The sequence below is a fragment of the Camelus ferus genome, chromosome 19 (genome assembly GCF_009834535.1).
Source record: "Camelus ferus isolate YT-003-E chromosome 19, BCGSAC_Cfer_1.0, whole genome shotgun sequence".
Lineage (NCBI taxonomy): Eukaryota > Metazoa > Chordata > Mammalia > Artiodactyla > Camelidae > Camelus > Camelus ferus.
Window position 1 is genome coordinate 5,065,054 of NC_045714.1, and position 13,715 is coordinate 5,078,768.

The window sequence follows — 13,715 nt, forward strand, 5'->3', positions numbered from 1 at the left end:
AGGGGGGAAAAATTAGGACTAGTTAACACTAAAATGTTGGGATATTTCCCATAAAAATCAAGATTTCTGACTTCTCTGAAAAGATCTGAAGATCTGACATTGCCAGGCCTACATCCCTGTGTGGTGATCACCAGCCTGAGATGAACAGAGTTCACTCCTTTAGACAGAGAGTACAATCTTCGCCACACTCACCACCACTCCCTTATTCCTCTTAGCTAGGTTGCTTTACTCATTTATGTTACCTGTGTGGCTCCTGTAGGCATTTGAGCTTACAACTTGTATTGTGAGACATTTTTATGAGGAAGCAAAGCCAGGAATACCTAGGCATGGTTGACATGAGAGACAGATGACTGGAATTGGGGCCTCATGAACACAGCATGGGTTGGGTTACCACTGCTTACATATTGGGATAACAAATCAGTTATATTTTCATGCCTCCTCTCTTTCGAAAGAAGAGAAACAGTTAGCGCTGCCCCTTCAGGTCTCCAGGCTCCTAAGTTCAGCCTCTCTTACAGATCTTCACACCCTCATGTCTCTGTGCCCTCCAGAAAATAAACCAAGTCCACCAAGCTTGTTTTCTCCATACCTTTTTATTGAACTCTGCAGACTCATTAAGGGACCATTTGCTTAGAAATTCTTAAACATATGGACGTATTTTACAAGACAGGACAGCAGCTGGAGGTCACAATTCCATCTCATCACATGCAGAAAAAGACACTGGGTTTTTTGTTGTTTGGTTTCCTCATGAATGTGTGTGTGTGTGTGTGTGTGTGATGCTCATTTTCAGCTTTACAGGAAGGACTAGAGACGTCAAATGACCGGAGATGAACAGGACCCACGAACACGACCCTAAGAAATGAGCGGCTAAGGACATTGGTCATTTATGGCTAATGTGATTGGCTTGGCCCCCATTATGGGTGGGGCAATCAGAATGGCTTTGCTGGCAGAAAAGCCTCAACCTCTCCCCATGGTTCCTAGGAGAGACAGAGGGTCTTAGCTGATGGGATTGGGGCGCATGCTACCACGGTGGTTATTGGGCTCAGAAAAAAGGAAGACCCTTTGGCTCTAAAAGCTGGAGGACAGGCTGGCTCTCTTTTCCAGCTGGACTCCCATGGCTCAGGGAATGCAATCCAGTTTCCAGATATCAGCTCCCACATTCCTGCCCCTAGCAAGTCCCAGACCAGGGGAAACCCTTACCTTGGACCCTTGGCTTAGCCTATTGGAAAGCCACCCTGTGGTCTCCCATGGGCTACGTGTGAGCTAAACTACAACATGAGGCTGAAAAGGCGGGGCAGGCAAGCTGGAAGGAGACTGGGGCTGCCCCACAGGCCCCTGGATGTATAGCTCTGAGAAGGCCCTTCGGGCAGAAAAGGGTCAAATTTGGCCGTCATCGTGGCCCCCAATTGAGTCAAAGAACAGATGGCATTGGTGAGGCTTACAGGCTTCAATGGGAGGGGCTTCCCATTTCTCCTTCCTTCCCAGTTAGCAATACATCAAGCAGGTGAGAATGAATGAATTCTCTATCCACTCACACATTCACTCATCCATTCAGAAGTCAATCATTTACACATTCACTCAAAACAAAACAAAACAAAACAAAAAAACCAAACAAACCCAACACAGGTTGGGTGACCACTATGTGCCAAAGTCATTAATTTGGGAGATGACCCTGAGTTCCTTGATCTTGGATTAAAGCCAGGACAGGCCTGGAAAGCAAAGGGGCCAGCGGCCCAGCCCAGCAGCTGCGGGTCATTCTCCACCCCACCCCCAGGCGCCCTGAGCTCAGATGTCAGGCTTATCTGAGAGAGACCCCAAAGCCCTCGTGAGGACCAGGGGGCCTGAGCCATCCTGTGAAGTCCAAACCCCATCTTCTCCTGTGCTTCCCTCCTTGTTTTCCAAACCTGGATTAGCTTAGGGAGGCGGGAAGTATGCGGGGATCCATGCATGACCCTTGAGAGCATCCTAATGGGACAGAATTGGAAGTTTTCTCCATTTTCCAGAGTTGTCAGGTCTTCGCAGCCACTAACTCGAGTTATTCTTGGAGGTCAGAGCCTCAGAGAGGGATCTTGGAAACTGGATTTTTGTTCCATTTTGGTTTGAGAGGGAGACAGTTGCTCAGACTATCCATCCAAACCCTTTGCCCTGCCTCATCCTATAATGAAGCAACCTGAGACTGCCTGGACTCAGGGTCACTCGAGGATGAAGCCCCGCCTCCTCCAAGCCACCATACACAAGTAGGCGGAACTTTAAAATCTCTTTTGTCAAATGCTCTCTTTGGAGGAATGCAGTGTCCAGACTCACGTGGGAAGGGGCTACGGATGTGGGCGAGTGGGCATTCTATCCAGAGGGAGCCGATGCCTGGTTTTGCCGTAAAACTGGATTACCGCCGTCTCTCTCTTTTGGCCCTTCTGGACTTACTTCACTGGGTGGGGACTTTTCAAGGATCTTGAATGGGATTTCCTGTTTTATTGGCCAGAAAAAAAAAGCCCTTTGGGGATTTTTGCCATTTGCTATTGCCTGGCCAGTTTGTTCATTAGGCAGCTGGCGAGTGGGTAAAAGATAATTGTCTCTTGTACAGAAAGCCTGAGGCCTACGAGGGCACAGGGTCTGGGCAGAAGGGCTGAAGCACCGTGAGAAGGCCGGCTAGAGATGGGGGTTGCTCCTTGGCTGGCCTGGGGGAAGGGGGGATGAGCTGCATCCCACACAGCATGGTCCCTGTTAGGACACTGGGGATGAGTTGGATAGGCGACAGACGGGGTCGTTAAAATTGTCCAGGATGGGGAGCAGAGAAGATCAGAGAGAGGATCCTGCTGCCCCTTCCCTTCCTGACACCCCCTCAGAAAGCTAGAATTTGAATTTCTGCTAACTGTGCTCCCCACATTTGCCCCAGTGGCTTGAGCCTGTGCTCAGATGTTCAAACCATGCACACGCGCGCACACATGTACCAAAGGGGTGGGGTGTGCGGTGGTAGAGAAGAGCTTCCCCAGATGTTCAGCCCAGTTGGCATGCAGTGCTAGGGTCCCTCAGCAACATCCATTCTGCACATCAACTAGCCTCTCTTTAAACACCTGTGGTGTCGGGGAGCTCATTACCCGACACGCATCAAGGTCCATGGTTAGGTAGCCTCCTATTAGAAGTGCTTCCTTAATTTGAGTCAAACTGACCACCCCGTCCCTTTCATGCAGGAGAGCCTCTCAGAGACTTGCGTGCAGCCAGCCTGTGTGCGGGTGGTCTCTTCTTTAGGCGAACTGCCCCACTGCACTTCATCCCTGCCAGCCTTCAGATCTTTCCAGGATCTTTGTAGGGATGAATGGAGAGTTAAGAGTTAGCAGTGAAGACGAGGGGCCACCCAATTAACAGAGCCCCTTCCAAATTCCTTTCTTCAAGGTGGCATTTTGGAAAGTTCAGGAGAAATTCTTGATGAAGACAGTATCAGGGACAGTGGATGGAAACTCAAACTCTGTGACCTCTTTCTAGATGAAAGCGGCCACAGGCAAGGGTATTTGCTTCTCTGGGCATCAAACCTGGCAAACCCAGTGGGGGTGGCTCACCGCCATCTGGGGGTCCTCATTTGGCTCAGATCTCTGACCAGGGCAGAGGCCAGAGCCCTGAAGCTGACGGCGAGGCAGGTGGGATATGAAAATGGACAGATGCAAGTTAGAGATTATCTGGGCTTTCTTCATCTTCCTGCATGAGCTGATGGATGGAGAATCTCTTTCTGTGGAAGATCTTACTTCACGAGACATCCTCTGCCCATCTGAGGCCTGGAACCTGTCCAGTGGGGAATTAAATATCAGGACAATCCAGACACTCTCCAAGGCCTGGATAGGTGGAAGCTGGAAAAATACGACTGTCCTCACCACGAATCTCTGGTTCTATGGAGCCAGGCAGCTGGAAAGGGAAGGGGAGATGAGACGGCAGATTCTGGGGACACATCTTCTCAGGATTTGGCTGCAAGCTTGTCTGGCCACTGGTTTTTAGTGAGGCTGTTGGAAATGGATTGAAATGAAGAACTGATAATTTTCTCTGAGTTTTACAAGAACCTGGAAGTGCTCTGACCTTCAGATCCAATTGATGTTCCAGGGGACTAGGGCACAGGACGTGGAGACAGGCAGCCAGGAGGGGTCGTTCTGAATTTCAGAAATGCCAGAGGGAGTTTTTCTTGCATGAGATTTTAGATTCCAAGATCTCTGGGAATGAGAAAACTCAGCCCCTTGAGATTCCAAGAAGGGTGTGGGGGATGAGTTAAACCAGCCCACATCCCATCCTGATTTTGAGGGCCATCTGTATCCCTGCTCCCCCTGATCTCACTCCTGCATCTGTGCTCTGGATTCTTAAGAACAATAAATAGAACAGACAGAATGAGTAAAGTAACAGGTCAACAGATTCTAGGCCTTGTGTCAGGAAATGCCTGCCTGAGGAAGTCAGACCCCAAAGTCTTTCCCCACCTCTGGAAAATCAGAATCAAAAGGAAGAAAAAAAAAAAAAAACAAAAAAAACAGCCCAAGGGGCAATGGGAGGAAGTGAAAAAGACCAGAAGATATCAGCTGCGATAATGACCAACAATAAAACTCCTAAGATGTTATTCTGTATTACAAAAGAAATTAGACTCAATGGCCCTATTATAAATTTGCTAAAAATACATACATATATATATATATATATTTCATCTGAACAGAAAAATAGACTACTTTGAGATACTTGGATGTCCTATGATGTAGTCAGTCACGCATCAGATACTTCTAGAGCCAGAAAAATGGCAACAGAAAATGCAGAGGTAACTCTTATTTCTGGGTGTGGCCAGAGCTGGTCTGGGTTGCCCGGGTGGAGTGAAAGCATTTGATTGCTGTCATATAAGCAGTGGGAGGCGAGGATGTTTCAGCTCAGGGCTGGAGGCTCTCTACTGTCCTGCTGGGGGAGTCAGAGGAGCCCCCTTTTTCCTCCTGCCAACTTTGCAGCCACAGCCGTAGACAAAGTCCTTTCCCAAAGGATCATGTCCTAGAGACATTTTGCAGTGCTCTTACTGGATTCAAAGTTACTTGACTGGAGGCTGAAGTCTGGGGTTATGTTACTTGAACCAAGTTGGCAGAGAAATGAGGAAAGGGGAGAGAGAGGGAGAGAAACCTGGCTTTAAAAAACTTCCCCCTGCCCATGAACTACACACTCCAGCGAGGACTTGGAGCAAGACAGAAATATACAATAGTTACAAACATCAACAATACATCACAGTTTTACAGAAGAGAATACGGTTCTGTTTTTCCATCCGTAGAAACGTGGATCTCACCAGGAGAAAGGGCAGGGATGAGGCTTACAGTTACTAAGACGTGGTGGAGAAGAGGTTGGGAATCACTGTGAAAAAGTCTGTATCGCCAGCAGTTCTCAGCGGGCAAGCCAGGTGGGCTGAAGGGAAGCGGCCTCCTCGGGATTTTGCTGTTTCCCCACCGCCATCTTCTTCCTTCTTGATCCCCAATGCTTTTAGAGAAAGGGCCATCAGGGAACAAATGTTCTTCCCTCTTTTTTCTTTCCCCGTTAAGTGTGCTTAAGAAAAAATTCCTAAAGAAGGCACTGAGAAATCTACTGCACCAAAGTCCCGTGGTTTTTCTTTACCCCAAGGTAAAAAGGTGAATAAACGGATTCCCCCAGAGCTTGCCCACCTCTCTCCGCTGGTCGTAGCCGGTCCCCTACGTGATCAGGACACGCAGCCACCTGGTCCCTAGCCCTTTCTGATAATGGTGGGAGTTTGGCGGGGTTCTTGACAAGTTTTACTGAATTTGCCAAAAGGACCAGGCAGCCATCCGCCTCCAGTCTCTAGATTCATTTCTTCGGGTTGACTTTTTTTTTCCCCTCCACTTTCGTTGGTTCAGGAATGGGTGGGACCTGGACCACCAAGTTAAAGCAATATTTGCCTCCAAACCATTGCTTTTCTCTCCTCCGTCAGCACTTGTCTATCAGGGTTAGCTTCTCAGTGGAGACTCTCAGGTAGATTTCCCAGTGCACGTGCAGGTACAGGTAGGGGGTACACATATTAAAAACCTGGGTATGTTCCTTTTTGGCAGGTGGGGGCCTGCGAAAACTTACAATACTCTTATTTTGAATCGGCACAGGGTAAAAGCTATGTTCCTACAATACATCCACAAGTAAAAGGAAAACCCAAAACAAAACGCAGTACTTTCTAAGCATAGTATATGCTGAGTTTCAATTATTCTGTTTCTATAAGAACTCTATAGGACTCTGGCTATGAAGCCTGAAAAGGTAGGTTCTTAATACTTCTGAATTCATCCTTCAAAAGTGACTCAGTAAAATGCTACTGTAAGTTCAGACAAAATACACGAGGAGGAAGGGGCTAGGTCCTGCATGACCACACAAGGCAGAAAGGGCCTTTGGTTACAAGGAGAGTTGCACCAATTGGTTATTAGTTTTTAAAAAAAAGAAAGAAATCATTTCCAATCTGTACACTTCTTGACTGCTTCAATCAGCAAATGAAATGCCTCGATTTGAAGAAGGGGTGGTAAGTTCCTTCTCGCTATAGATATGGCTGTATTTAAACATGTTCACTTTCCTGATATGTAAAATAGACTATATTATTTATTAGTATTATTATTATTAATGTTTACAGGTAGCATCAGCTCTAAAAATATCTGAATCGGAAATCACAACTATTTACTTTTATCAAAAAGCATTTGTTTGTTTTCCCTGAATTTTCACGTTTGTGCTGATGGCGGACGCAAATGGTAATGGAAACAGAGACACGTGAGGTGGCCCGGGGAGGACTGTGCCGCGGCCATTCCCCCGTAGGCCCCCAGCTCGTTCTGTGTGCTCAGCCAAGCACCCAGGGAGCCTTGCTGCCTCCTCTCTCCGGTGTGCCGCTGACACAGGAAGCCCTCACACTCCCCTGCCCCTTAAACTCCTGTACATTTGCTGCGAGAGCATACTGAAGGTACTTTCAGAGTCCAGATACTTTGTTATCGCAGCAAAAAACAGGACTGCACCCTCTTGGAGGGACCTACAGTCCTTGGAGACGCTGAGAAGCAATATGAACCGGGTTACATATGCAGCAGAGAACATGCATTTTTAAGGGCAGTGGAATGACCCCATGTCATCATACCTGTGACAGGTGGCCCAACCTCAGGCCACTGTGCAGAAGGCAGGCAGAACGACTCCGTGGTGTTTGTGTACTGACAGGTGAATTGTGCCATTGGACTAACAGGCAGAACAACAACGTATTCTATGAAGGACAGGCAACCCACGTTTTGTTCCATCAGGACGATGTATGCCTGGCACTGTATTGAGGACCGGCAGAGCTACACTATTGTACTTGGGACATCATCCATCAACACTGTATTAACAGAATGACATACTAAACACAAGCAGATCAATAACAGTGTCATCTTTACTGACAGATGGCCAACAGCATGGCATTGTGCTAACCAGTGGCTCCACCCAATGTTACTGAACCGAGGAATGGCCAACACCACCATGCTGTTTGGACTAAAATCAGGCAGACCGATGCCAGGTCATCAAACTAGGACAGGAGGACCAACACCAAGAAATAGACCAGAACTGCTCACAATGCACACGAATACTTATTGCTTTTGTCTGTACTGGCTGCATTGATGGCTGCAGAAAGGAGAGCTGAGCTTTTAGTACAGACAGTGACACTGAAAACACACCAACAGCTGGTTGACAAGAAAGAGAACAGAGTAAAACACCCAGTGCCCAACTGTCTACTTCGTTCTTCCGAGATGTTCATGTTTCCTGCACACGTGACTTTAGGAGGCCCCACGCAAGGGCCAAGTACCCTTCCTGATGCAAGAGGGTTAAGGGGAAGCTTCAGGGGGGCAGGGAAGGAGCCCACAGACTTTGACTTGGCAGACAGCAATACCAGCACAGTATCACCCACCGTGGCTGGACACACGCGTGTAGCGAAAACCCAACTAGAGTCCCAGTGACTGGCCCATGGGAAATCGTGCTTGTTTTAAAGTGCAAGATGTTGACACTGTCCCTGGTAGAAACCTATTTGAAAAACATAAAGTGCTTTTTATTTTGACTTTTTAAAAACTTGAATACCACAGGAAACAAAAAAGAATTTCTATTATAGTAAATGCTTTCCCTGCCTCAGCAGGAAGTATGTTCAAAAGTCTGAACTGGGCATTTTAATTGGGGATTTTTTTTCTTTCATTTTTTTTTTCAGGATAAAAAAATCAGATTTTTATTCTGTTCTTCGGTAACATACAGTCTCTTTGAATAAGCTATTCTGTTGCATATTTGACACTGGCATATCTTTTGAGTCTACACTAGCGATGTACAGAAAGCATTTTCATTCTACAACCCTAAAGCAGTACTCAGAGTTCATACTGTTGGCTGAGTGCCCGCGTTCTGAACCCTTCCCAGATTGCCAGGGGGGCAATTAGAATTGAGTACAAGTGGTGCAACTCACCCTGATGATATCTCAAAATAAAATCTCAGGTACTACGGAATACTGAAGTCAATGAAGACATTTGAGTAAGGGTTTTGTGCTGGGACTGTGGCTTACAGTGCAGCTTTCCCCACGTCACGAGCAATTCCCTTTAGCCTTCTAACCATGGGATCCATCCAGGAGGTGATGGACAGAAGTTCCTAGAGGTGGCCAGGCAACACCCGAAACCAGATTGGTCAACCCACTCTTTTAACACCAGCCACTTGTTCCAGCGTGCTTCTCCAGCTGAAGCCAGGAGGGATGGAGATGATGCCCTCAGAGGCTGTGATGGAGAGCCACGAGAGAAGGATGGGGAGTAGGTGGCCTTGGTTATGTCTAGAATGTGGAAGTGGTGGCTATGAGTTCTGCTCTTGTCATCTTCCAAAGAGGGCAGTGGAATCATTACAAGGAGGCGCCATACCCTATGGCTTGGCCAACTTCATTCTGATGGACCTTCTCCGGCTCTCAAGATTTTAAGGGAGCTTTCTCTGGAGTCTCTCTTTCTGGGGGCTTTGCAGAGCCTTTCTGTTTCAGAGTTCATGCAGCAGGTAAGAGTTCTGCAGCAGGTAAGCTGAACAGCACTCCTCTTTGGACCTTGCCACAAGTCTCTCCTCCATGTGGGGTGGTTCAGATGCTCTGATCCTGTGTGCTTCCATGGGCTCCTCCCCCCGGCAACACGCGGACATCGGGGGAGATGTGGTTCTCAAGTTTGCACTTTTCCTGACCACTGGGAGCTTTTCCAGTCAATGCTTCTGTAGAGTAAATACAGTTCTGCCTTAAGAACTTAGGGGAGGAGGGTAAGGGGGAGCTTTCAAAGTGGTTCTTCTCTGATCTCATCCCAACACTGAACTTGGGACTGGTGCTCCCATGGAGGCTCTTGGGAGGGCTGGAGTCCACACTGTAGAGCACTTGCCCCTCATCATCTGTGTCCGCGTCAATGTACTGGTGGACACCTGCTTCGAAGTTGAATGCTATTGCTGTGTGTTTCTCGGGCGACCGGGGTGGGGTCCTAGCACTTGCTGTGGTGTAGATGGAGGACTCTGGACTCAGCACAGGCCTGTCCAAGAGTGTGGCACACTCCAGTCCAGCAACAGCTGCTGCAGCGCCCCCCCGGTTCCTAAGAGGGTCATGGTACATCCCCAGAACGGGGACTAATGGACTGGGATCACCCTCCATGAAGTTGACTTTAAGTGCTCGAAGCTTCAAGGGGTTGGTGGTCTTCATGGAACTCTTGGGGCTCTCGATGAAGAAAGCAGAGCGATGGCTGGCATCAGGGGTGGGGTTGGCCTCCACAAACCTACCACCAGTGGCACCCAGAGCTCCCCGCCAGCCTACCTCAGGGGCCATGCTGCCCCCAGCCTTGCTGGGGAGTGATGCCAAAGGGCTATGAGAGAATCTAGTGGCTTCAGGGAAGTCTGTGGCACAGCTAATGAAGCTATCAATGCTCGACATGCTTCGCATGTCAATAACGCCCTCTGTACGAGTGGGCAGAGGGGCCACGGGGCTGGGGATACTCTCCATTTCAAGTTCTTCCTTTGGTTTGCTCTGTGTTGCTGACTCCTTCGTATTGAGTATGGGCTGAGATTGGGTCTTGGCCATCTTATTGTACATGTCTTCCAACTGCTGAACATTCAGGTGCTGAGGGCTAGAAGATGATCTGGCCTTCTCAGGGGATCCCTGCTCCTTGGTTTCAAAGGACTTACTTGAGCTGGTTTCAGACAGTGTCCTCTTTGTCCATTTCCATTTATTGGGAGACAAGTGATTATCTTGCACTTTTTCTTTCTGACCCATATTGTCTCCATTTTTCTCAACCACAATGTCCATCATCTCAATGCTCCGGGGGAATGCATCCTTCATGTTCATGGATACGATGCTGCCATTCCTCTTGGCTCTCTCCAGAGCCTCTCTCCGCTTGATTGCTTTCTCCTGCCTCTTCTGCTCCTTGTAGAACTCAGAGAAGTTATTGACAATAATGGGGATGGGAAGAGCAATCACCAAGACTCCTGCGATGCAGCAGAGACCCCCCACAATTTTTCCCAGGAGAGTCTTGGGGTAGATGTCTCCATACCCAACAGTTGTCATGGTGATGGTGGCCCACCAGAAAGAGGCTGGGATGCTTTTGAACTTTGTGTCATCCTCATCCTTCTCGGCAAAGAAGACGAGGCTGGAGAAGATCATAATGCCCATAGCGAGGAAGAGGATGAGCAAACCTAGCTCGTTGTAGCTCCTCCGCAGGGTGAAGCCCAAGGACTGGAGGCCAGTGGAATGGCGTGCAAGCTTCAGAATGCGGAGAATACGCATGATGCGGAAGATCTGGACCACGCGGCGGACGTTCTGAAACTGTAGCACGCTCTTGTTGGATTCAGTGAGGAAGATGGTGACATAGTATGGCAGGATGGCCAACAAGTCAATAGCGTTGAGCGGGCCCTTGAAGAACTTCCACTTTTTGGGTGAAGAAAGGAACCGCAGCAGGTACTCCATGGTGAACCATGCAATGCACACGGCCTCCACGTGGGCCAGCTGGGGGTTGTCTGTGGTCTGGCCAAACTCGTCAAGGCTCTGCAGCTCGGGCAACGTGTTGAGTGACAGGGCAATGGTGGAGAGGACGATGAACATGATGGAAATGATGGCAAGGATCTGCGAGGAAAAGAGAGTGGGATTTAGTTATCAACCACCAATGGGATGGTCATCCTAACACTCTCGGTCTACAGGACGCTTCTCAACACTCAAGAGCATTTTCATATCGCATTAATCACTTAATGACTGGATGTTTGAGCTAAAAAGATTATTTATTCAAATCCATTTAGCATACAGATGTGAAAACCAGACGCAGAGAATTAAAACGATATAAAACTAATCATCAAGCCCAGGAGTCAGCAAACTTTTTCCATCAAGGGCCAGATAGTAAATATTTAGACTTTGAAGCCCATGAATTCCTTGTTGGCAACCACTTAACTCTGTAGCTGTAGCATGAAAGCAGCCTTAGATAATGTAGAAATGAGTGAGTGTGGCTGTTTCAGTAAAACTTTATTTACAACAACAGGCAGTGGATTGAATTTGACCTGCAAGCCATAGTTTGCTGTCTCATGATCTAGACCAGTGGTTCATAACTATTATGGGATGGGGTACTGCTCTCACGACACGTTATTAATGATCACAACAATAGTTAACCTTTATCGAGTGTTCATGGTATACTTGGTAGTGTGTTTGTCACTTTCCCTGCAGTACTTCATTTCGTTCTTACAACAACTCCATTAAGTATCGTGCCACCAACGAACAGATGAGGAAACTTAGGCTTATGAAGCCACTAGGTTGCAGAGCCAGGATTTTAACCCAGGTCTGTCTGACCCCAGTACATGAGCTCTTAAAGCTGTGTTAGAAATGAGATGAAAGCTACAGACATTTTGGCTAAATACACATGGTTTTGCAGGTTATTTCCAGGGAGGCATAGACATCCTGGTCTCATGTTATTAACACCTGATTAGGACTACGAATTTTTGAGGCTGAGGATCACGGATCAAGAGGAGGGTCTGGCCCAGAGAAAGGGCTCACTGGATGTTTGCTGGAATTAATGGAACTCTAGCCAGTTACAGCTTATGCAGAAATGCAAGCAGATATGATAAATTGCTCTGGGGTCTTTTCTTCAAAAATATAAATTCAATCACATCACTCTCTTATGTAATAAATCTGTAGGATTCTTCAGGAAAAAAATTTAACTCCTAAATTAATCTAACAGCCTTCCTCCCCAACTCCCCCAAAAGCTGTCCACTCTTCTGATAGACTTGCCCCTCTGTTTTTGCTGCCCCTGCTCAAGGGCTGGTCTGGTCTCCATGCTTGTATCCTTTGATCCTGGGTACCGCTGACTGGCCCAGAGGTGGACAGAAAATCCAGGCTGAGCTGAACCAGCCTACTGTGGAAAATCTGAGTTCAGGGATCCAGGAGTGAGTGGATTATGGGATGGAGAGCCTCTGAATTAAACAGTCAAGTACAATCTAGGCCTAAAGCAGCTTCATGATAAGCCCAAGCCTCAAGCAACTTGTCTCCCAAGTTGTAGGGGAACAGAAAAGCCATAAAAATCAGAGAAAGCCGAACCTTTGCGAGAAGTCAGAGATTAAAGGGAAGAGGCAGAGAGGAGTAGTGAGGACACAGGAGGTTTGAAAAAGGGTGTAGAGAGCCACAGTTAGGAGCTTGGGCTCCGGTGTCAAGCTGTTTAGGGTTTAAGTCTCAACTGCCACTTCCTTACCTTGAGCCAGGTATTTAACCTAAGCCTCAGTTTCTTCTTCTGCAAAATGGGGTGATAACAGTCTTTACCTCAGAGAGCTGCTGTGAAGATTAAATGTGTTAACACATGCAAAGCACTTAGGACAGCTTCCAGCAGCACCTAGTGAATGTCTAATAAGTGTCAGCTATCATCATGGAGGAAATATCTCAGTCCACACCACCCTTCTGCCCAGACCACTCAGCTTCTGAGCAGCTGGCTAGTCTTCGCTTCTAGTCCTTGTTCTGAAACTGCCTGCTGTATCCTGGAAGTGAACACCGCTGCTGCTTGGGTGAGCATGGGAGGAGGTTCCTGTCCCCTGCAATGAATCCTCAGTCAGGACTCGTGGTTGCCAAGTCCCTCTGCATTGTGACTCTGACCCCTCTCTTTGGCCTCTCAGGCCACAGGTTCCTAAACGTCACGTTTCTCCAACCACACACTATTGGTCAATTCTGCAGGTCTGTGTTTCTTCCTCTCTGTCCAGTGAACTCCAATTCATCCTTTAAAACCCAGCCCACATGGCCCCTCCCAGCAGAGGTCATTTCTGGAGGGGCCAGCCACTCCATCGTCTGGTCTCCTTCATCATTTTGCCATGCCTTGTGGGTATTTATCACACATAGCCTATTACAGGGGTAGGGGTGTGTGTGTGTGTGTGTGTGTGTGTGTGTGTGTGTTCATTCCTGCCCAGAATCTGTGAGCTTTGGGGGGACAGGGATGGGTTCTGAGATTCACCTCTGCACCCCCAGCACCTAGCCTAGGGTGGCTCCTCCCACTGTGTTTGTTGGCTGTGGCTCAAGTTCACGGAGCACAAGTGGAAGGGCCAGACAGGATTCAGTTTTCAATCCGGCTACTGTTTATTAATGATTTGCTATGTGTGAGGTATTTTGCAAGGTGCTGGGGCTACTGCAGGTAGCAAGAGAGCTCTGGTGTTTTCTAGGCCAGCTTGGAAGATGAAAGCATTTCCCCAACCTCAGCTGTTCTACCAAATTCCTGAACTTTTTG

At 47.9% G+C, this 13,715-nt stretch overlaps 1 protein-coding gene across 2 annotated transcripts in view; it reads right to left on the reverse strand.

Annotated features, from left to right (window-relative positions):
- Positions 1 to 1,403: 1,403 nt before the first annotated feature.
- Positions 1,404 to 13,715, reverse strand: part of KCNB1 (potassium voltage-gated channel subfamily B member 1) — a 93,763-nt gene continuing 81,451 nt past the window's right edge. For both annotated transcript variants that reach the window (XM_032461347.1, XM_032461348.1), the window contains exon 3: positions 1,404 to 11,092. In XM_032461347.1, coding sequence (XP_032317238.1) covers positions 9,083 to 11,092 — 2,010 coding nt within the window. In that variant the 3' untranslated portion in view covers positions 1,404 to 9,082. The remainder of the gene's footprint in view (positions 11,093 to 13,715) is intronic.